The sequence below is a fragment of the Mugil cephalus genome, chromosome 17, assembly GCF_022458985.1.
Source record: "Mugil cephalus isolate CIBA_MC_2020 chromosome 17, CIBA_Mcephalus_1.1, whole genome shotgun sequence".
In the NCBI taxonomy this organism is placed as follows: Eukaryota; Metazoa; Chordata; class Actinopteri; order Mugiliformes; family Mugilidae; genus Mugil; species Mugil cephalus.
In genome coordinates, this window is record NC_061786.1 from 19,933,351 (window position 1) to 19,957,428 (window position 24,078).

A 24,078-nucleotide genomic window follows, 5' to 3' on the forward strand; every position below is an offset into this window, starting at 1 on the left:
GGGTAAATGCGTGATTCCTGCCACGTCCGTCTTACTGGGCGAGTTCTTCAAACCAAATGGAGGTTTACAAATATTCCCAAATTCAGCCATAAAGGTCGTATTTCTTGCCGACGGACCGTTGGACCGTTGGCAACGGTTTGTGCTACTCCACGAGCAACTGGCAGCACAGCGTCGTTTATAATCCCTACTCCCATTGTAGCAAAATTAAAAACGTTTCTTAATCCTTAACGAACAAAATTAAATCGGGATTTCTTCTCAAAATCCCTCCTTTCAAACCAGAGTTGAAAAAGTAATGTCCATTTAAAAGGCTGCCTAATTTAGTAATGGCCAATCACGTCCCGGCATGGACCAACCGTTGGGAGATTTTCAGCCAATCACCTTAGAGAATTATTGAACTTGATCACGTGGGTCATTAAAAGCGAAACACTATGGAAAAGACGCCACTTGTTTGTATGGAGGCAGAATCAAGACAACATTAAAAGGAAAAGCAAAGAATGTAAAAAAAAAAAAAAAAAAAAAAAAGATATTTAAATTAGGATCAACGAGATATAAAATTACCTATTCAAAAACCTGTCCGTACAATTTTATTCAGATAGAAGTAATACATACAAATATTGGAATGCATACATTTTTTCTCATTTACACCATATTTAGGTACATAAGTTGTAATACAGTATGGCGTCCTGCTGTAAATATTATGTTAAGTTAGTCAAATACATCCTTATACTGCAGTCAGAATACATTACCTTTATTTGACTGGCTCCAAGTGACTACAGGTAAAAAGATAATCTATGAAAAAAAATAAATAAATAAGTGTGTTGGAGGTTGTATACACAAGAAATGTAAATCTCAAACATTTAAATTAAATAAATAAAAATTAAATAAAAGCTTGTCAGCTCACAGATTTAGGCTGCACCATTTTAATCATCCAGCAGTACGAAAGAAATTTGAAACAAGAAGAATTTGTACAATTTGATCAGCTGGTATAATTAGATGCATGCAAAAGTTGGAGATGAGGAGAAGGAGGAGGAGACATGGGCTGTGCAGAAGGGGAGGTGTATATATAATGTATATATAATATATGTATGATAAGTTTCTCAGACTAGAGCAACATGAGGATCTCTGAATCTACAGGAACAACTATAGTTTGTTATTGGCGTTGATTTATTTTCCAGAATGTTTTCAGTTTCATGTATGTTACTATTTTTACTGTTCATGCTGCTTACTAGTGAGTTGAACAATTTTTAACATATTTTGTTTTTACCTTTTAATGTGCGCTTTTCATGTATTCAAACTCACATCAGTCGACTTTCTTCACAGTCAACGTGGAGAGCATTACTTTTGAACAATCCTCGGATCAGGTTGTGAAGGAAGGGACTGAGAAGCTCAGGATTGACTGCAGTTACGATGACAGCGCCATGCAAGTGATGCTGTGGTACCAACAGAGCAGAGTATCCATGAGCCTCATCGGGTACACGGTCCCTCAGTCAAAGCCATCCTATGAGAACCAGTTTTCAGACAGATTTGAAATAATAAGAAACGACTCATTGAAAGGATCCCTGATCATCAACAGAGTGAATCAGTCAGACTCAGCCGTGTATTTCTGCGCCGCCAGCACACAGTGATGTGGTCTAACACAACTGCTACACATAAAACCTGCTATGGCAAACTAATGACAGCTGCTGCTCACACTTTCACTTTTATTTCATTTGAAATAAATCATGCTGTTAATTAATATCTGCTCAGAGTGTGAAAAATGTTTTGCTCTTTTATTTATTGGATGTAATCTGATGGTGTAATTTCTTCCAAGAAACACTAAAAATGCAAAAGCTATGAAGAGCATACGATAAGAGGTCGTATGCACAATTAATGCAAAATTATTGAACTAACTTAGACTGCCAGAATCATTTTTTTCAAGAGTACAGAAAAAAAGCACAACAAAGGAAACAGGGGTAGACAGAAAAGACACTTCTGATGCAAGTGGCAACCTTCAGGTCTGAGTGATGAAGCCCATGCAGAAGTGTAAAAACCTGCTCCAAAAGGGAACAAATTCCCATAGACCCCTATGTTAAAAAGCCCAACTTTACAGCATTATTAAACATGTTAACAGCCTCCGACACAATCCCTTACGTCCATATTTGAAATATCCACATGTGGGTGGATTAAAGCTCATCCAACATGGCGACTATGGGCTCCGCCCACTTTAGGCTTTATTTTTGAGGTCCAGAATCCAATGGTTGCGTCACAATGGGTTTGTCCATAGTATATACAGTCAATGTAGTAACGAGCCTCATGCAAAAGGAGGTGAGGCAGAGGAGGAGGAGGAGGAGGAGGAGGAGACATGGGCTGTGCAGAAGGGGAGGTGTATATATAATATATGTATGATAAGTTTCTCAGACTAGAGCAACATGAGGATCTCTGAAACTACAGGAACAATTATAGTTTGTTATTGGTGTTGATTCATTTTCCAGAATGTCTCCAGCTTCATGCATGTTGGTATTTTTACTGTTCATGCTGCTTACTAGTGAGTTTTAACATATTTTGTTTTTACTTTTTAATGTGTGTTTTCATGTATTCAAACTCATATCAGTCGACTTTCTTCACAGTCAACGTGGAGAGCATTACTTTTGAACAGTCCTCTGATCAGGTTGTGAAGGAAGGGACTGAGAAGCTCAGGATTGACTGCAGCCACGACGACAGCGCCATGCAAGCGATGCTGTGGTACCAACAGAGCAGAGTATCCATGAGCCTCATCGGGTACACGTTCCTTCAGACAAAGCCATCCTATGAGAATCAGTTTTCAGACAGATTTGAAATAATAAGTAACAACCGACAGAACGGATCCCTGATCATCAACAGAGTGAATAAGTCAGACTCAGCCATGTATTTCTGTGCTGCCAGCACACAGTGATGTGGTCTAACACAGCTGCTACACATAAAACCTGCAACCTGCTATGGCAAACTAATGACAGCTGCTGTTCATATTTTCACTAATAATTAAAGATATCATGCTGTCTATTAATTTGACCAAGGTGTAAAGAACATTTTGGTCTTTAATTATTTATTGGATGTAATCTGAAAGTGTAATTTCTTCCAAGAAACACTAAAATTTAGGCAAAAATAATTTTAATCTGACTTCACATCAAAAGTTTAAATATGAGCATATAATAAGAGGTAGTATACACAAGTAACGCAAAATTATTAAACTAACTTAGACTGCCAGAATCATTTTTTCAAAAGTACAGAAACAAAAGCACAACAAAGGAAACAGGGGTAGACAGAAAAGACACTTCTGATGCAAGTGGCAACCTTCAGGTCTGAGCGATGAAGCCCATGCAGAAGTGTAAAAACCTGCTCCAAAAGGGAACAAATCCCCATAGAGGCCCATGTTAAAAAGCCCAACTTTACAACAATATTAAACATGTTAACAGCCTCTGACACAATCCCCCACGTTCATGTTTGAAATATCCACGTGTGGGTGGATTAAAGCTCATCCAACATGGCCACTACGGGCTCAACCCACTTCAGGCTTCATTTTTGAGGTCCAGAATCCAATGGGTGACGTCACAATGGGTTTGTCTATAATACATACAGTCAATGTAGTAACGAGCCTCATGCAAAAGGAGGTGAGGCAGAGGGGGAGGAGGAGGAGACATGAGCTGTGCAGAAGGGGAGGTGTATATATAATGTATGTATGATAAGTTTCTCAGACTAGAGCAACATGAGGATCTCTGAAACTACAGGAACAATTAGAGTTTGTTATTGGTGTTGATTTATTTTCCAGAATGTCTCCAGGTTCATGCATGTTGGTATTTTTACTGTTCATGCTGCTAACTAGTGAGTTTTAACATATTTTGTTTTTACTTTTTAATGTGTGCTTTTCATGTATTCAAACTCATATCAGTCGACTTTCTTCACAGTCAACGTGGAGAGCATTACTTTTGAACAGTCCTCTGATCAGGTTGTGAAGGAAGGGACTGAGAAGCTCAGGATTGACTGCAGCCACGACGACAGCGCCATGCAAGTGATGCTGTGGTACCAACAGAGCAGAGTATCCATGAGCCTCATCGGGTACACGTTCCTTCAGACAGAGCCATCCTATGAGAACCAGTTTTCAGACAGATTTGAAATAATAAGTAACAACAGACAGAACGGATCCCTGATCATCAACAGAGTGAATCAATCAGACTCAGCCGTGTATTTCTGTGCTGCCAGCACACAGTGATGTGGTCTAACACAACTGCTACACATAAAACCTGCTATGGCAAACTAATGACAGCTGCTGCTCACACTTTCACTTTTATTTCATTTGAAATAATCACGCTGTAATTAATATTGCTCAGAGTGTGAAAAAGTTTTGCTCTTTTATTTATTGGATGTAATCTGATGGTGTAATTTCTTCCAAAAAAACACTAAAATTAGGTAAAATCATTAAATCTGACTTCAATCAAAATTTAAATATGAGCATATAATAAGAGGTAGTATACACAAGTAACGCAAAATTATTAAACTAACTTAGACTGCCAGAATCATTTTTTCAAAAGTACAGAAACAAAAGCACAACAAAGGAAACAGGGGTAGGCAGAAAAGACACTTCTGATGCAAGTGGCAACCTTCAGGTCTGAGTGATGAAGCCCATGCAGAAGTGCAAAAACCTGCTCCAAAAGGGAACAAATCCCCATAGAGGCCCATGTTAAAAAGCCCAACTTTACAGCATTATTAAACATGTTAACAGCCTCTGACACAATCCCCCACGTCCACATTTGAAATATCCACGTGTGGGTGGATTAAAGCTCATCCAACATGGCGACTACGGGCTCCGCCCACTTTAGGCTTCATTTTTGAGGTCCAGAATCCAATGGGTGACGTCTCAATGGGTTTGTCTATAATACATACAGTCAATGTAGTAACGAGCCTCATGCAAAAGGAGGTGAGGCAGAGGGGGAGGAGGAGGAGACATGAGCTGTGCAAAAGGGGAGGTGTATATATAATGTATATATAATGTATGTATGATAAGTTTCTCAGACTAGAGCAACATGAGGATCTCTGAAACTACAGGAACAATTATAGTTTGTTATTGGTGTTGATTTATTTTCCAGAATGTCTCCAGGTTCATGCATGTTGGTATTTTTACTGCTCATGCTGCTTACTAGTGAGTTTTAACATATTTTGTTTTTACTTTTTAATGTGTGTTTTCATGTATTCAAACTCATATCAGTCGACTTTCTTCACAGTCAACGTGGAGAGCATTACTTTTGAACAGTCCTCTGATCAGGTTGTGAAGGAAGGGACTGAGAAGCTCAGGATTGACTGCAGCCACGACGACAGCGCCATGCAAGTGATGCTGTGGTACCAACAGAGCAGAGTATCCATGAGCCTCATCGGGTACACGTTCCTTCAGACAAAGCCATCCTATGAGAACCAGTTTTCAGACAGATTTGAAATAATAAGTAACAACAGACAGAACGGATCCCTGATCATCAACAGAGTGAATCAGTCAGACTCAGCCGTGTATTTCTGCGCCGCCAGCACACAGTGATGTGGTCTAACACAGCTGCTACACATAAAACCTGCTATGGCAAACTAATGACAGCTGCTGCTCACACTTTCACTTTTATTTCATTTGAAATAAATCACGCTGTTAATTAATATCTGCTCAGAGTGTGGAAAATGTTTTGCTCTTTTATTTATTGGATGTAATCTGATGGTGTAATTTCTTCCAATAAACACTAAAATTGAGGTTAAAATCATTTAAATCTGACTTCAAATCAAAACTTTAAATGCAAAAGCTATGAAGAGCATAAATTAAGAGGTAGTATGCACAATTAATGCAAAATAATATTAAACTAATTTAGACTGCCAGAATATTTTTTTCAAAAGTACAGAAACAAAAGCACAACAAAGGAAACAGAGGAAGGCAGAAAACCAGGTCTGAGTGGTGAAACTGAAATGCAAAAAAACTGCAGTTCATCTCATGGCCACTAGAGGCTGGCTCCAAAAAGGGAGCAAATCCACACAAACCCCCCAGGTTAAAGAGTTTACAACCTGGTACAAAAAACGATTTTGGTCTCAATAGTTTGTTTCAGTATTCATGACAACTGTACGGATGGTGGATTTTTTTTCTAACACATTAGTTTATTTTTTATTAAGGTTTAAATTTCAGCATAATTAAGGACATTCTTGCTTTTAGTGACAGGCAATTAGCCAGGGCTAATCTCAACGTCCGATACAACCGCCCATGTCCATATTTGGAGTGTCCACGTGTGGGTGGAGTAAAGCTCATCCAACGTGGCAACCACAGGCTTCATTTTTGAAATTCAGAATCCAATGGATGATGTCACGATGGGTTTGTCCAAAGTATATACAGTCAATGTTTTGATGTAATAAGTCTCATGCAAAAAAGGAGGTGGGGCCGAGGAGGTGCGTGGTATATAAAGGGGAAGGTTTATATATCATTTCATATGTATGCTACGTTTGTAAGACTAGAGCCACATGGAGATGCTCTCTAAAAACTGCAGAAACAATTGTAATTTGTTACTGGTCTTGTTTAGGTTTAGTTTCCAGAATGTCTCCAGCTACATTCACGTTAGGACTTTCGCTGCTGCTCTTAACAAGTAAGCTTAACTCAGGGCTTTTTCATGTATTCAAACTTGACCTCACACTAATTTACTTTCTTCACAGTCAACGTGGAGAGTGTTACCATTGAACAGTCCTCGGATCAGGTTGTGAAGGAAGGGACTGAGAAGCTCAGGATTGACTGCAGCCACGACGACAGCAACCTGCCAGCGATGCTGTGGTACCAACAGAGCAGAGTATCCATGAGCCTCATCGGGTACACGGTCCTTCAGTCAAAGCCATCCTACGAGAACCAGTTTTCAGACAGATTTGAAATAATAAGAAACGACTCACTGAAAGGATCCCTGATCATCAACAGAGTGAATCAGTCAGACTCAGCCGTGTATTTCTGCGCCGCCAGCACACAGTGATGTGGTCTAACACAGCTGCTACACATAAAACCTGCTATGGCAAACTAATGACAGCACCCATCGAATCATGCTGTTAATTAAGATTTGATCAGGGTGTAAGGAATGTTTTGGCCTTTAATTATTTATTGGATGTAATCTAAGTGCAAGTATATATTCTTTACAGCATGAACATAATCAGATACAACAAATTAAAGCTATAAAATAAAATATAAATATATAATAATATGGTTGTGTGGATGCATTGTTGTCAAGTATAGCTGTAATTACACTTTTACATTACAATGAAATATTAAAAAAAAAAAAGTAAATATCAGCTATTCCTGTTCCTTCATTTTCTTTTATATCTTCCACTTTCCATCCTCACTCTTGTCCAATTATCTATTCATTAACACACAGGACCAGCACTCAGCTACTACCTAGCCTAGCCTAGCCAGCAGCAGTAGGTAATAGAGATGATGGGGCATGCGACTACACTTCAACCAACATCTCTCTCTTCTGCTAGGATCAGAAATAAAACACTAACAGACACCAGCTAATTAGCCTAGCCACGAAAGTAAAACACTAGAAAACACCAGCTAACTAGCCTAGCCACGAAAGTAAAACACCAGAAAACACCAGCTAATTAGCCTAGCCACGAAGGTAAAACACTAGCAAACACCAGCTAATTAGCCTAGCCAACAGCAGCAGGTAAGAAATGGTGGGACATGCGACTACACTTCAACCAACATCTCTCCCCTCTGCTTGAATCAGAAATAAAACACTAACAGACACCAGCTAATTAGCCTAGCCACGGTAGTAAAGCATATCTATATGTCAGTTAAGTACACTAACCACCTCACTGTCCACGTTTACTGTTTTACAAATTATATTATATTCCATTTTTTAAGCCCACACTATATATACTGAATGTCAGAGTGCTGTTATATCCTTGTATATTCCTTCTTTTTTTAAATAGTTTTTGTGTATATATTTCTTTTCTAATTCTGTGCTACTGTGACAAGGTAATTTCCCATACGTGGGATAAATAAATGTTGTTTTATGTCTTATATGTGCTGATCTATATATGTCTAATCAGACTTTTCATCCCACTACATTAAAACTGCACTTGAAAACAACATATTTGCTTTCAAGACTATTTTGAAAGTATTATTTGCTGATGTGCTATCGATGCTACCTCCCCTTAAAATTGTGGTCACGTGACCTTTCACGTTTCCTTTGTGCTCAACAGAGAGATGTTTGCTTCAGTTGCATCATTAAGCCTCAAAGAAGCCTCATCACCAACATGCTTGTCATTTATCTGTCACTTTTTATACACTCAGGTTTATACTATCCCTTCAGATGTAAATATATATCCACATATGAGTGAATTTACATTTTATTGAAGTAAATCTCTGTTGTTGTGCTGCAGGTCTCGGTGTTTTAGTCCTCCAGCCTATAGACCAGATGTCTCCGCCAGGAACAGATGTAAGGCTGGAGTGCAGAATGGGTCCAGGGATCAGCATGAGCAGCTACAACATGCTGTGGTACAAACAGAGTCAGCACGGAGCCCCAGTGGAGTTCCTCCTGACGGAATTTGACGATGCCGTGGGGCGCCTCCAGGCATCCGTCGAAGCACAGAAGAATTACTTCTCTCTTAAAATTACTGAGCTGACTGTGAATGACAGCAGCACCTACTACTGCGCTGCCAGACACAGTGATGCACACGGACCAGACTGTCATACAAATATCAAGACAGATGGCAGGAAAGAAGGAAGGAAAGAAAGAGCTGTGGCTTGTTTCGGTTTGGTATTAAATTGTCAGCTCAGCAACCTGTCATTAATCTACAATAAAACTACCAGGCAAGGACAACTATTTCACATTTAAGGCCAGATCATGAGTAATTTATTATCTTCATGCACAGAGAAACCTTTGTTGTCACATTTTCTTAAGAATTGGAATCAGGCCATCATATGTGTACGGAAGAGTATTAGCGCCACCCATGAGAAGAAAAATAAAAGGATGCAGATTTTTTTTTTCATCATGCACTTTGAAAAAAAAAGTTGAGATTTCAAAAAATAAATAAATAAATAAAAGTCTAGGGAATGTAGCATTTATTATCAAAGAAGATAAAGGAAAAAGGCAGATCATTCACCTCCAAACTGGAACAGATAAACACATGGCTCAGTGTGACTCTGACTGCCTCTTGATCAGCAAAGTGAACCAAGAAACTGATGCAGAACGATGCAACTAGCAGTAACTAGCAGAGAAGAGACAAGGAACTAGTGCGGATCAATAGAAATATCAATACTCCTGATATGAGGTCTTTATCCTTTAAAAATCGACTCTCAAATCAAAATATTGAGCTTTAAATACTTCAAAGTAATGTACAAATGGCTGCAGTTCCTACTCCATGCCACTAGGAGGCGGCACAGAGAAACTCCTTCACACTTTGCATGAAAAGCTGATGATGGCCAGATCTTGCATCAGAAGTTCAGACTGCAGCAAGTGAGAAATGTAGCTCATGTCATTGTTCACTCACTGGGACAATGAAGCTGCTCTTAGTTGCAGTTTTTATTTTAATTGGTGAGAATATTTACTTTCATATCCAGGTATTACACAGCTGTAAGATGGCATTGTTGATCTTTCCTCTTGTTTTCCAGATTTCTCCACTGGTGTAAACATCGACCAGCCTCAGTCTGTGTTCATCGGTGCAGGAGAATCTTCTGTGACTTTGCAGTGTAAACATGATGATAGTACACATTACTACATGTTCTGGTACCGACAAATAAGCGGTGGGAAATTAGAGCTGGTAGCATACTCTCCAGGTCAAGGCTCAGCTAAAACTGAACCTCCTTTCACTGACTCCAAGTACACCATGACCCGGCCCGCGGTGCTCGAGTCCTCTCTGCAGATTCAAGGCGCTGAGGCTGCAGACTCGGCTGTGTATTACTGCGCTTCTAGTATAGCACAGTGGTTCAGAAAGCCTCAGCAGCTAAACAACAACCTGAGGAGGGAAGCAGGAGGAGAATGGGAGGAGCAGGAGGCAACGAGGAAGGTCAAAGTGTCCAACCCTGACAGGAAATGTGAATTATTTTCAAACTGACACCAAGTCTGACACAGAAATGTAAAGAAACCTTGTTATAAACTAAACATTTTATAAATTCATCAAAGCCAAAGAAGCGCCTCTCCTCACTTCACTGATGTTTCTGCAGCACCGCAGAGCTGATGTGGACAGATAATCGAGCAGCAGGTGTCGGGAAACAGAAACAAGATTATTCGTGTTTTTTCAGTTTTATTTTTCTCCTTAACCTCTGTGTTTTAATAATTTGCTATAAATCTGAGTTCAGTTTGATAAAATGAGATTTAAATTTGGGAGGTTGTCACACACTGGCCTCTACTGGGCACCTGTGGGATTACAATAAAATAAAAATAAAATAAAAATAAAAAGCACCTGATTTCAAAAAGTTGAAATTATATCAAATAATTTGCTTTTCCACAAATTAATTAAGTGATCTCTCTGTTAGTTAGTTTGCTACAATTACATATATTAATTACCTACAAAAAAGGCTTATTTTTAATGAGAATGCTGGTTTTAATGCACATATGGTAAAATTAATAAGCTTCAGTGTAAAATTTAACAGATTCATTGAAAAAAAAATAATTCTGCATGTTTCTTCTGTTACTTTTATGTTTACTTTATCAGAATATTCTAACGTTAGACTTTGTGGCATTAAACTAATAACCAGGATCTATAAAGTTGTGAGGTACTTGTAGTTAATTTAGGGGTTTTTCCTTTAAAATCATTTTGTACCACTGATGTTTTCGTTTTAAGCTGCAAATTGTACGTCAAAAATTAGGTCCACTAGCAAAAATTAATCAATTGTAATAAGGATATTCTAAACTTCACGAAGGTTATACTGTTCAGTAATTGTTAAAAATAATAATAATAAAACTGATTCAACTGTGTTTTTGAGTGTCTTAAATAATGCATTCATTTTGCACCTAATAAAAAGGAAAGTGAGTCTATACTTATACATATAATGATAAACTGTTCTACTAAACATAATGTGTTGACTGTGTTGGTTGCATGTGTCATATTGATGTAATAATAAATAAATGGAGGTGTTCTTAATTAAGATAAAGCCACTCACATGTTTTTAGAGCTGCACCATTAAAATGATGCCACATACTGAAGCATCATTACTTAGACCTACAATATAATATGATCAGATTCTGCATGGAGACAACAACTGGAGGCTTTTACTTTTGTCAATTTAAAGTAAAACATTTAATGCAGAAACACTTTTCCTGTTTAGTTAAACCGTTTAATTACTAATTTACTTCCAGAAAAAGGCTAAAACTGATGAATTTTACTTTTTAACATTTCAGTTCTGACAAAATGTTTCCATATTCAACGATCTGAGCTCAGAATAAAGATAAAAATGTGAATTAAAATGCAGTTTTTGTTTTATGGTGTTTTGCCTGTTTTGACATTTTTTTGTGAATATGTAATAAAACCTTATTCATTTTGACATATCATTTTTTTTTGTGAAATGGACAATACAGATATGAACAAAGTATGAACCAAGTGTGTGTGTGCATTACATTTTTACAAGCAAATTATGATTATGAATACTGTGATTACAACTGCAAAAATAACAGTAATATAAAGCTTCAATTAATCATTATTTTAAAAAGAAATTTAAAAAACAACAAAACAAGCAAACACATGCAGAACAGTTAACAATTATGGTGGATAATGCATTGATTAAACTTTATTTAAAATGATATAAAGTGTATTAGAAGTTGTTGAAGTGATGAGTTCATCAATACTTTATAATAGCTTATAATAAAATGTAATTGTTTCTGGTGAACTAACTCATCTTATCAGTTAAATAATATTTAACACAAATGTATGAATTATTTCTGCGTTTTTTTTTACTTACTTCAAGTAAGTTCAAATATACAATAAGACACCTGTTGTGAATTTAAAGAGAAGTGTCACTCACATCTGTCATTGGATGTTGCTCCCTGACGTCTGATTGGATGAAGAGGTGTGTGACCAGCAGAGGTGTCACATCCTCTTGAGTCTCTCCAGCCAAACACAAAACAAACCCCATCTTCCTCTTCCTCTCATCTTCTTTTCTTAGCTGCCACAGAAATAGCAGCAGTCAGGTTGGAGGCCGTTCCTCCGTCACCCAGCCCGAGCTGAACAGCTGCTCCCACAGACAGAGACCGAGATGGAGGCCGAGATACGGGGGAGCCGGGTGGGGGAGGGAAGGAGCGCGCAACGAAACAGGCACGAGGTTTTTGTGTGATGCTTTTTCACCGTGGGGACAGGGGGCCACGGTGATACAATCCAATAGAGCCGCCGTACAAAAACCTCCTCCCATTCACTTCCATTGTGTAGAAGGCCGCATGCAGCTCGGGACGCTTTTTACAGCAGAAAATGAATGATGTGAAGGTGTGTAGGACGGTGGGACACTTTGACGGACAAAAGCAGATCAAGACAAAGGTTTTTATCTGGAAAAAAAGCTTTTAAAAAACTTCTACTTGACACGAGGAGCGTTTGGATTCTTCTTCAAGTCACACTGACACAAACTAAAGTAGCTGAGACATGATGAAGTTCACCCTGTGAGTCTAAACCCTCTTCATTCTCTGGATTCATTCACCTCATCTGAACAGAACAATGATGGAGAGTTTTGGGACTTTTTGGTAGAGGAGACTTTCAGCGTGACACTGGAAGTGAAGCTCACTTTGGAAAAGGAACAAAACTCACTGTTCTGGGTAAGTAGGAGCTCTCACAACTTCACTTCACTGTGTTAGACTGGAAACGATGGAAACGTTGGTAGAAAAGTGAGAGAAAAATCTTTAGTGGCGTGAAAATACAAGTATTGGGCTCAAGTCAGAGCACTGTGAACTACTACGATCCAGCTTACTTCGGCCAAGGAACCAAACTGACAGTTTTAGGTAAATACTTCACTTTAATGCTGTGTTTGTATTAATGCTACACTGGTTTAAGTCTCAGTAGTGACAGTAAAGAGTTTCTAGAGATAATTGTGGAGGAGAAAAGGTTTCATGATCAGTATGTTTCCACTGTGACCAACAACTATCCTGCTTACTTTGGAAAAGGAACCAAACTGACTGTTCTAGGTAAATATATCCATTTAATGCTACTTTTTTTTGATAAATGCCGCTTTATTTAAAGCCTTGGTAAAGATAGGAGGGTCAGAAAATCCAGAAGTAATTCTGGAGGAGAAAAGGTTTCATGATCAGTATGTTTCCACTGTGACCTACACTGATCCAGCTTACTTCGGCCAAGGAACCAAACTGACTGTTCTAGGTAAATATATCACTTAAATATTACTTTTTGATAAATCCCACTTTATTTAAAGCTTTGGTAAAGATATGAGAGCCAAGAAAAAAAAATCAAAAGTAATTCTGGAGGAGAAAAGGTTTCATGATCAGTATGTTTCCACTGTGACCAACAATAATCCTGCTTACTTCGGCCAAGGAACCAAACTGACTGTTCTAGGTAAATATATCACTTAAATATAACTTTTTGATAAATGCCGCTTTATTTAAAGCTTTGGTAAAGATATGAGGGTCAGGAAAAAAAAAATCAAAAGTAATTCTGGAGGAGAAAAGGTTTCATGATCAGTATGTTTCCACTGTGACCAACACGGAGCCAGCTTACTTCGGAAAAGGAACCAAACTGACTGTTCTAGGTAAATATTTTATGTCAATGTTACTTTTTGCATTTGTTAAAACCTCAGTATTAACAGAAGTATCAGCAAAAACCTTCCCAAAAGTAACTGTGGTAGAGAAAAGGGTTTCATGATCAGTATGTTTCCACTGTGACCACCTCTGATCCAGCTTACTTCGGAAAAGGAACCAAACTGACAGTTTTAGGTAAATATCATTGTATAATTACTACATTTTGACTTTGCTTAAAGGCTCATAATTAGATTCACTGCCTTAAACGTGATATTATAGTGATGTTGGTGTTAAAGTGAAGGGCAAACCTTCGAGCTGAAATATTGAACTGAACTCAAAGCACTGTGAACCAAGCCGATCCAGCTTACTTTGGCGCAGGAACCAAACTCACAGTTTTAGGTAAATATCATTGTATAATTACTACATTTTGACTTTGCTTAAAGGCTCGTAATTAGATTTACTGCCCTTAAACGTGACATTATGGTGATGTTGGTGTTAAAGTGAAGGGCAAACCTCTGAGCAGAAATATTGAACTGAACTCAAAGCACTGTGAACCAAGCCAATCCAGCTTACTTCGGCGCAGGAACCAAACTGACGGTTTTAGGTAAATATTTTACTTTAATTCTGCTTGTTTTGATTCGTATTGCGTTCCTTACAACCTCAGTTTTAACAGAAACCTTTCCAAGAGTAATTCTGGTAGAGAAAAGGTTTCATGCTCAGTCTTTTTCCACTGTGACCAACACTCAACCTGCTTACTTCGGCGCAGGAACCAAACTGACTGTTTTAGGTAAATATCATTATATAATTACTACATCTTGACTTTGCTTAAAGGCTCATAATTAGATTCACTGCCTTAAACGTGACATTATAGTGATGTTGGTGTTAAAGTGAAGGGCAAACCTTCGAGGTGAAATATTGAACTGAACTCAAAGCACTGTGACCCAAGGCACTCCTGCTTACTTCGGCGCAGGAACCAAACTGACAGTTTTAGGTAAATATTTTACTTTAATTCCGCTTCTTTTGATTCATATTGCGTTCCTTACAACCTCAGTATTAACAGAAACCTTTCCGAAAGTAATTCTGGTAGAGAAAAGGTTTCATGCTCAGTCTCTTTTCACTGTGACCGACTCTCGGCCTGCTTACTTCGGAAAAGGAACCAAACTGACAGTTTTAGGTAAATATTTCTTATAATTACTTTATTTTGATGGATGCTGATGTGGTTGGGCCTTGGTGTCGACAGAAGTATCGTCAAAAACTCCCCAAAAGTTCATTCTGGTTTCATGCTCGGTATCTTTCCACTGTGACAATGCTAACGAAGCTTACTTTGGAAAAGGAACCAAACTGACAGTTTTGGGTAAGTTGAGATTTATTCAAGCCTAAAAGGTAGAATTTGATTTTTTAATTGTAGTGATGCATAAAGTATCAGAGCGTATTTGGGGTTATTTTGTAGTTAAAGTTCAGGTCGGTACTTTTTGACATGAAGCTGAAGCGCTGTGCCAATTATGAAGCTTATTTCGGTCAGGGGACAAAACTGACTGTTCTTGGTGAGTATGAGCTCAAAATTTAATTTCTTTGATTCACGTGTAAGAAAAAATATATATAGTAGTTAAAGTCTGTGTTAAAAGAAAGAAAAAATGGCACAAATTGGGTAATTGGGCATAAAGCGAATTAACTCGGAGCGGTTTGAAGCTTCTTGGTCTGTTTTGAGCACTGACTAAATTCACTGTGACTCTGGATATGAAGCTTTCTTCGGTGGAGGAACTAAATTAACTGTTCTAGGTAAGAAAACTAAACCAATGAAAGTGTGTTGTGTGTAGAAAGTAGCCTTCAGGTCTAGTTTTTGACATGAAGCCGAAGCGCTGTGACAATGCTGAAGCTTATTTCGGGCAGGGAACCAAACTGACTGTTCTTGGTGAGTAAAACGGAGAAAATCTTTCTTAAAGATGTTAAAGTAGATCTGATGTTTGTTTGTTGGGGAAAGGCTTGTTGATTTTCTGTATAAAATCTATAGATTCGAGTGCAGTTAATGTTGGTTTTAAGCAAAGTAAAAGGAGCTTATTTAGTTTTGGGCACTAGTTGAGTTCACTGTGACTCTGGTGGTGGTGAAGCTTTCTTCGGTGGAGGGACGAAGTTAACGGTTTTAGGTAAGAAACTAGAGAAATTTTTAAAAATACACTTTAATAGGAGAGTTTTAAAGAAACATGTAGCCTTCCAAAATAAAGCAGGGGCGTTAGAGAAGCTGGTTGGTTAAAATGTGAAGAAGCGAACTCTAAAAGAAGTAAAACAAGAAGTAAAATCCTGACTGTAGTGCAGCAAAAGTTTGATTTGAGATCTACTAAACTTAACCTCCTGCATTTAAACTTCTCCAAGGTATTTGGGATTAAAAAAATATATGTCCTCATATGTGGACACAGGATTATTTCACTATATGTTACAAAGAAGTAAAAAACAAAAAAGACAGAACTGCAAACAATGAAATCCTAACGTCCTCAAACGAGTACTTGCTAATTAGGTATGAGGACAACAGGTGTAAATGAAGTAGAATAAACTACCATAAACCTAAAACTTCTGGTCTGAGGAGGTTAAACAAGTGAGAGCAGCATCTTGAGATGTTTAATGTACAGACTGAGTTCAGTGTGACTCTGGTGCAAATGAAGCTTACTTCGGTGGAGGAACTAAATTAACTGTTCTAGGTAAGAAAACAAAATGAATGAAAGTGTGTTGTGTGTAGAAAGTGGCCTTCAGGTCTAGTTTAAGTTGAGCTGTGTGTTTTTGACGTGAAGCTGAAACGCTGTGACGATAGAGAAGCTTATTTCGGGCAGGGAACCAAACTGACTGTTCTTGGTGAGTAAAACAGAAAATCTTTCCTAAAGATGTTAAAGTAGATCTGATGTTTATTTGTGGGGGAAAGGCTTGTTGATTTTCTGCATAAAATCAATAGATTTGAGTGCAGTTAATGTTGGTTTTAAGTAAAGTAAAAGGAGCTTATTTAGTTTTGGGCACTGGTTGAGTTCACTGTGACTCTGGTGTTGGTGAAGCTTTCTTCGGTGGAGGGACGAAGTTAACGGTTTTAGGTAAGAAACTAGATAAATTTTTAAAAATACACTTTAAAAGGAGAGTTTGTAAAGAAACATGTAGCCTTTCAAAATAAAGCAGGGGCGTTAGAGAAGCTTATTTCGGGGCTGGTTGGTTAAACGTGAGGAAGTGAACTCTAAAAGAAGTAAAACAAGAAGTAAAATCCTGACTGTAGTGCAGCTAAAGTTTGATTTGAGATCTACTAAACTTAACCTCCTGCATTCAAATTTCTCCATGGTATTTGGGATTAAAAAATATATGTCCTCACATATGGACACAGGATTATTTCACTATATGTTACAATAAAGTAAAAAAATAAATAAAAAATAGACAGAATTGTAAACAATGAAATCCCAACGTCCTCAAACGAGTACTTGCTAATTAGGTATGAGGACAACAGGTGTAAATGAAGCAGAATAAACTACCATAAACCTAAAACTTAATGTCCCCATATGAGGACCTGGTGTCTGAGGAGGTTAAACAAGTGAGAGCAGCATCTTGAGATGTTTTATGTACAGACTGAGTTCAGTGTGACACTGGTGGAAATGAAGCTTACTTCGGTGGAGGAACTAAATTAACTGTTCTAGGTAAGAAAACAAAACTCATGAAAGTGTGTTCTGTGTAGAAAGTAGCCTTCAGGTCTAGTTTAAGTTGAGCTGTGTGTTTTTGACGTGAAGCTGAAACGCTGTGACGAGAGAGAAGCTTATTTCGGGCAGGGAACTAAACTGACTGTTCTTGGTGAGTAAAACAGAGAAAATCTTTCCTAAAAGTTAAAGAATTAAGTGAGAAGTGCTTGTTGAATTTTTTGTGTTTGGAGTGAAATGTGTTAAGTAAAGTGAGTTTGTTTCTTATATATTGATCTACTGTGATTGAGTGTAGTGTCAATCTGTGTTTTAGACGAAGTTAAGAGGTAAGCATTAGTGAACACGATTAAGCTTATTAGATTAGAACATGAATCTAGTGAACGGAAGTTAAAACTTTCTAGGTAGAAAGTCTAAGGTTAAGAGCTAAGATTAATTTGAGAGAAAGTGCCTTTAGGCTGATAATTTGATTGATCACAACTACCCTGCATTTAAACTTCTCCAAGGTATTTGAGATTAAAAAATATATGTCCTCACATGTGGACACACGATTATTTCAATATATGTTACAATGAAGTAAAAAACAAAAAAGACAGAATTGTAAACAATGAAATCCCAACGTCCTCAAACGAGTACTTGCTAATTAGGTATGAGGACAACAGGTGTAAAGAACAAACAACCATAAACCTAAAACTTAATGTCCCCATATGAGGACCTGGGGTCTGAGGAGGTTAAAGAAGTGAGAGCAGCATCTTGAGATGTTTTATGTACAGACTGAGTTCAGTGTGACTCTGGTGGATATGAAGCTTTCTTCGGTGGAGGAACTAAATTAACTGTTCTAGGTAAGAAAACAAAACTCATGAAAGTGTGTTCTGTGTAGAAAGTAGCCTTCAGGTCTAGTTTAAGTTGAGCTGTGTGTTTTTGACGTGAAGCTGAAACGCTGTGACACTGGAGAACCTTATTTCGGGCAGGGAACTAAACTGACTGTTCTTGGTGAGTAAAACTTCCATCTGATTAAAAGTTAAACGGAAAATAATAAGAAAGCTGCTGTTGAGGGAAACGTGTTTGTGTTTGGATGTTTGAAATTCATAAAGTAGCAAGTGTTTGTTTGGGTTTAACCCTTTAAGTGGCATTGCAACTGCCTGGTGGATTTATTTTGTAGTAGTAGTACAATCGTGTGAACATTTTAAAAATGATGTGTCAAAATGCTCAGTTTGCAGTGAACGCGATTGACGTAGATTAAAATTTAACGATATTTAATCGCGATTAATCGTATTTCTTAGTGTTGAAGTCAAAGGGTTAAGAGCTAGTAAATTTGAAGAAGTTGCCTCTCAGGCTGTTTTGAGCATTGATCAAGTTCACTGTGACTCTGGTGGAGCTGGAGAAGCTTACTTCGGTGGAGGAACTAAATTAACTGTTCTAGGTAAGAAACATTAATTGTGGATTTTATTAGAAAAGAAAGCAGAACAAAACCAAAAAAAAGCATCTACCTGTGGTCATTCTGTAATAAACTGAGTATCTTGAGGTTCTTCTTAGTTTCAGCTCAGGGCTTTTTGTTGTGGAGTTCAGACACTGTGTCAGTACGAAGCTTATTTCGGCCAGGGAACTAAACTGACTGTTCTAGGTGAGTAAAACTTTCTTCTGGTGAAATTCAACTTAAAATAACAAGTTGAACAAAATTCAGTTCAGACTGCAGCAGTTGTTGGTTTGGGTTTGAGAGCAGGTGAATCTAAGGAGTTGAGTTAAGGAGCATCTCAGGCTGTTTTGAGCATTGATCAAATTCACTGTGACTCTGGTACTTCAGAAGCTTACTTCGGTGGAGGAACAAAACTAACTGTTCTAGGTAAGAAATACGATAAACTCAGTATCTTGAGGCTCCTCATAGTTTCAGCTCAGGACTTTTTGTTGTGGAGCGCAGACACTGTGTCAGAACGAAGCTTATTTCGGCCAGGGAACTAAACTGACTGTTCTAGGTGAGTCTCTTCTCATGTATCTTACCTGTGACAGTAAAACTACCTTAAGAAGGCTGGAAAAATGGTTTTATTTTTTACTTGATTAAACTTTTAAAAAACAGACGATACTGCAGCAAATGTTGGTTTAAGAGTAAAAGAAAAGGAACATTTGATACGAGAAGCTAAACCTTAAAGATGCCAGAAAGTAAACAAGCAAATAAAAGCAGCTTCTAGAGCAGTTTTGATCACTGGTTGAGTTCACTGTGACTCTGGAAGTGGTGCTGAAGCTTACTTCGGTGGAGGAACAAAATTAACTGTTTTAGGTAAGAAACAGAAAAACTGAATCTTAACCGCAGTGTTTTTCCTTAAAGGCCTTAAATCTCATATAAATTAAGCCCAGTGTTTTGTTTTGTTTTTATTAGAAATAATCTTGGGGAACCAAACTGATCTTAGAAACTTAAAGCAGAGATTGACAGGCTGCTGTTTTTAGAAATTTGTGTTGTTTGTGAAAACAGTGGGGTTTAAAAGAAAGGTCTATCTCAAAGCTACAACATACAGAAGAAAAGTAAAAAGCAGCTCTTTCGAGCACTGATCTGTTCACTGTGGCTACGGTAATTCAGAGGCTCACTTCGGTGGAGGAACAAAATTAACCGTTCTAGGTAAGAAAACTGTTTAAAATAAAATAAATGTGGAACAGGTGTCATTTTGTAAAGATACAAAAATGAGAATCAAAGCCTGACTCCTAATGTTCACATATTTCCAGATGCATAAACAGACGCATTTACAATTTCAGAGAATTTTCTACGGTTGAGGTTTTGGTCGTTACTTGTCATGTGATAAATTATTTCTAAGTGGTGCAGATAAAGAGAGGCAGCAGGAAGAGGTTTTTGTTACAGATGAAAGTCTCTGTGCTCCAACACTGAAGCTTACTTTGGAGCTGGAACTAAACTCACGGTTTTAGGTAAGAAAACCTGCAAAAAAGAACCCAAGAAACAAGCTCAAGGGTGACGATCCACAGCTCGTTTGACATGTGTGATCGAGCAAAAGTGGAAAGTGCTAAATATTTGCTTCCATGTGTTGGTAGTAAACCAGGTATTCTGTTTTTAAAAGGCGTAAAAGAAGCTTTAGTTCATAGTTTGTTGCAGTAAATTATCTATGTTCTCCAGAAAAAAAGCAACAAAATATTTAGTTTAACACTCAGATTATTTCTCTGTTAGTTCTTGTCAGCTCTGTGAAATGTTGCAAAGTCAAAGTCGCTGCTTTAGGTTAAGAAAAGAAAAGAAAAAGTGATCAAACTAATCTAATATTCCACATATCAGCCATATACCAAGCAAGCAAGTAGGTTTGATATGCACTTAAAGTAAAGTTGCACTTTTTAAATGGCCTCAAATTCATTTAATTTGGTATGAAACAATCTTGTTATGCATGTATTTATACGTTAGAAAGCAAAAAGGTGTTCAGTTTATCTAAAGAAGAGCACACAGGCGGCATGCAGCAGTTAGACCTGAAAGCTTGAGTAGATTTTTCTGCAGCCGTGTATCAGTGTGAACAACTACGACCCTGCTTACTTCGGCAGCGGCACCAAACTGACTGTGTTAGGTAAGAAATTCCCCCTTTTCTTCTTTCTAAAAATCATTTGAAAAGGAAAAAGAAAAAGAAAAAGGCTTTTGTAAAGGTCAGAATCTAAACCTGCTTTACAAAGAGGCTGATAGGTTCAGGCTTTATTGATTTAAACTCGTCTTAATCTTTAGGGATATGTGATAATTGCCAAACAGATGGTAAAATGAAGCTTTCTTTGCGTCGAAAAAGTGAAGTGTTTACACGTTGAAGAGAGTTAGTTTAAAGCTGAGAGGTTGTTGCAAAGTCAGTTTTTGTGCTTGTGAGGCAGCAGTGTGCTCTGGCACTTATCCTGCTTACTTTGGAGAAGGAACAAGGCTAACTGTTCTCGGTAAGATTGCTGCGACAACCTCGTAAAACATTGAAAAATTAAGCTAAATATGAGTGGTGGAGTGGTGTAATATGTAAGGATCTTGCCGTGTGAAGTGTTAACCTCCTCAGACCTGAGCTGTTGTTTGCTATGTATTTTTATTTTCTCCATTTCTCTTTATTTGTGATCAGTAGAACCTAAGAACTATAAAAACTAAACATCATCTTTGGACAGGAAGTAGTTTTTGGAGAGAAAAAAAATGCGTGGACACTGGGATTATTTCACTCAGTGTGTAACAAAATATGTTAATTCTCTTGTCTGAACATTCAATCGAGGACTTGTTACTATTGATAGAATTTGCATGTTGAACTAAACTAGAAAACTCAATAAGGATTAAAAAAAAAAGAGTTTAAACTGTTAAATTTGATGAAGTTTTGAACCTTGTCCACTTTTGTTACGGCTGCAGAATGAATTTTACTCCAACTAGTGTCTAGTTTAAAATAAGCAGAATAATTACAGGAGGTTCACGTTGTGTCTTAATCCTGACCTTCATACTGAAATGTGTATTATCTAGTTTCATCATGTTTTTTTGTCTTTTGTCCTTGCAGATCCAAAATTTAAGGTCACCGCACCACGAGTAAAAATACTGAAGCCGTCATCAAAGGAGTGCAAAAACTCAAAAGATGAGTTCAGGAAGAAGACCCTCGTTTGTGTGGCTGATGAATTCTACCCAGACCACGTCACTGTGTCCTGGCAGATCAATGGGGTCAATGCCAAATACGGCGTGGCGACGGACAACAACGCTGAGAGGGATGGCGAGAACTACAGAATCACCAGCAGGCTGAAGGTCCACGCTGATGAATGGCAAAACCCGGAGAATGTATTTGCGTGCTTTGTCAACTTCTATGATGGAACAGATTACACCCTTTATAATGATACAGTTAAGGGTGAAGGTGCGTCAATTTAAAAAAATTAGTGGATCTTTATGTCTGAAAAACGAATTCTTCATCTAATCTGTTTCATTCTATTCCATCAGGAGTAACAGGCAACGAAAAAACAAGAGGTAAATACACGATTTACACAGTTCAAGTCCTCACATATGGAACATTTTAAAGAACTCTAAACGTCTCCTCTTTCTCCAGGGAACTTTCTGGCCACCTCTCAGAACGGCAAACTCTGCTACGTGGTCTTCATCGCCAAGAGCTGCATCTACGGAGCCTTTGTCACGTTCCTCGTGTGGAAGATTCAGGTTTGTGGAAAACACTTCTGATAAACTCAACGTTTTTTTTTTTTTTTAAAATCACTCATGATATTTCTGTCTGTTGCAGGACGGGAAGAAGAACCGCTGAGAGCTAAGCTGAGTCACTGTGCTTTCTGTAAATAAGATTAGGGAAAAAATACTTCTATAAATGTGCATCTTTTAGTTTGTTTGCATATATTCATCATTCAGATACATAGTTCTGTGCTTCTTAAAGTTTTTTAAATGCTTGTTAGCTTCGTTTTCCACTCGATGCACGTGGGTTAGGTGGTGACGAGCTGATGCTAGTTTGTCCTGAAGACGATTTAACGGCTCGGTCTTCACATCAGATGAGAATAAGAATGTCATCTCACGCCGAGCGTCACTTTTTCCAGAGGTATTTTTAGCTGCTCGCCTGCCTGCGTCTTTTCTGAGAAGTCAGTTATTTTTCTCCCACATAATCTGTGAAACATCTCAAATCAGAAAAAAACAAAACAAAAAAAAACTTCACAAGCTGGTTCGTTTGGCTCAGAACCGGTGACTTTAGACTTTAATGACTCAGGAAGGGAAATTATTTAGTCACAGTAGCTTAGTTTAACATAAAGAAAACCGCAAGTAAAAAGAAAGATGAAATAAGATTAGATTAAAATACAAAAATAAGTTTTATCTAGTAAAATAAAATTGAAAACAATGTAATTTAAATATGCACTTGGCAGCTTAGCCTCATTCATATTTTTATTATTATTATTATTATGTTTTTGCTTATTTTGACTATGAAAATGTCCTGCAAATGAGTGATTTTGCCCATTTTTTTGTAACTTTAAATATCTGGCAGATATTCACAATTTATTGCATGTTATAAGAAACAGTTTAAATACGAAGAAAAATGGAATTGGATTTTATTTTTTAAAATACTGCACATATGCATGAATGGATTTTGCGTGTTCAATCTGAAGTAGTATAAAAGTATAAAACTATTTGGCATTTAAATGTGTCTTTGTCTCGTAACTGATTTTTTTTTTTCTTTAAATAAATCGTTTAAACTTCTTTCAGTCACATGTGGTTTTTCCTGTTATATATTATTCACAAGCACGAGAAGAATGTTACAACAGCCCTCCAGATTCTTCCTTTAGTTAAAACGCTGCTGGCAGAAAAGTCTGAATCCAGCGCTGCACAACAGGAAGCAGAAGAAGGTCAAAGCTGTCGTTGTGGTGGAAGATGAAGCCGCTGGGAGGCAGAGGATGTGGTCGCAGAGCAGCCTGCAGAATCGCTCTCTGCGCTCAGAAAAACGGCCGAGGTGAAACCTTCCGCTTCACCGCAACCTCCGGCTCAGAGTCGCACCTGCACGTCTGCACAGCTCTGAGCAAACAGCTGGAGGGTTTCTGTGTCAACGGAAGCTGCACGATGAATACTGGCGCACGGCAGATGTTTACTGCTGTGCATGTGGTGCAGAAATGTGCATTTGAATTTGGATTTTGCAGCAATTAAAACAGTTGGTCTAAAGCTCTAATTTATATCGTGTGAGGATGTAAAGAAGATCTGGGCGGTGCGATCAAAAACGGTATTTTTCAAAATTCTGACGGTATTACGGTTATTTTTCATGCATAATCGCGTGTTTACAACC

The 24,078-nt window shown here is 37.8% G+C and overlaps 2 gene segments (V, D, J or C); both read left to right on the forward strand.

Annotated features, from left to right (window-relative positions):
- Positions 1-22,623, forward strand: part of LOC125023348 — a 47,615-nt gene extending 24,992 nt beyond the window's left edge. The window contains 5 exon segments of the C gene segment in view: positions 18,920-18,962; positions 21,826-22,170; positions 22,254-22,280; positions 22,360-22,466; positions 22,546-22,623. Coding sequence covers positions 18,920-18,962; positions 21,826-22,170; positions 22,254-22,280; positions 22,360-22,466; positions 22,546-22,566 — 543 coding nt within the window.
- Positions 9,471-10,281, forward strand: LOC125023351. The segment is given in 2 exon segments: positions 9,471-9,548; positions 9,626-10,281. Coding segments are annotated over 2 exon segments (480 nt in total).
- Positions 22,624-24,078: the final 1,455 nt, after the last annotated feature.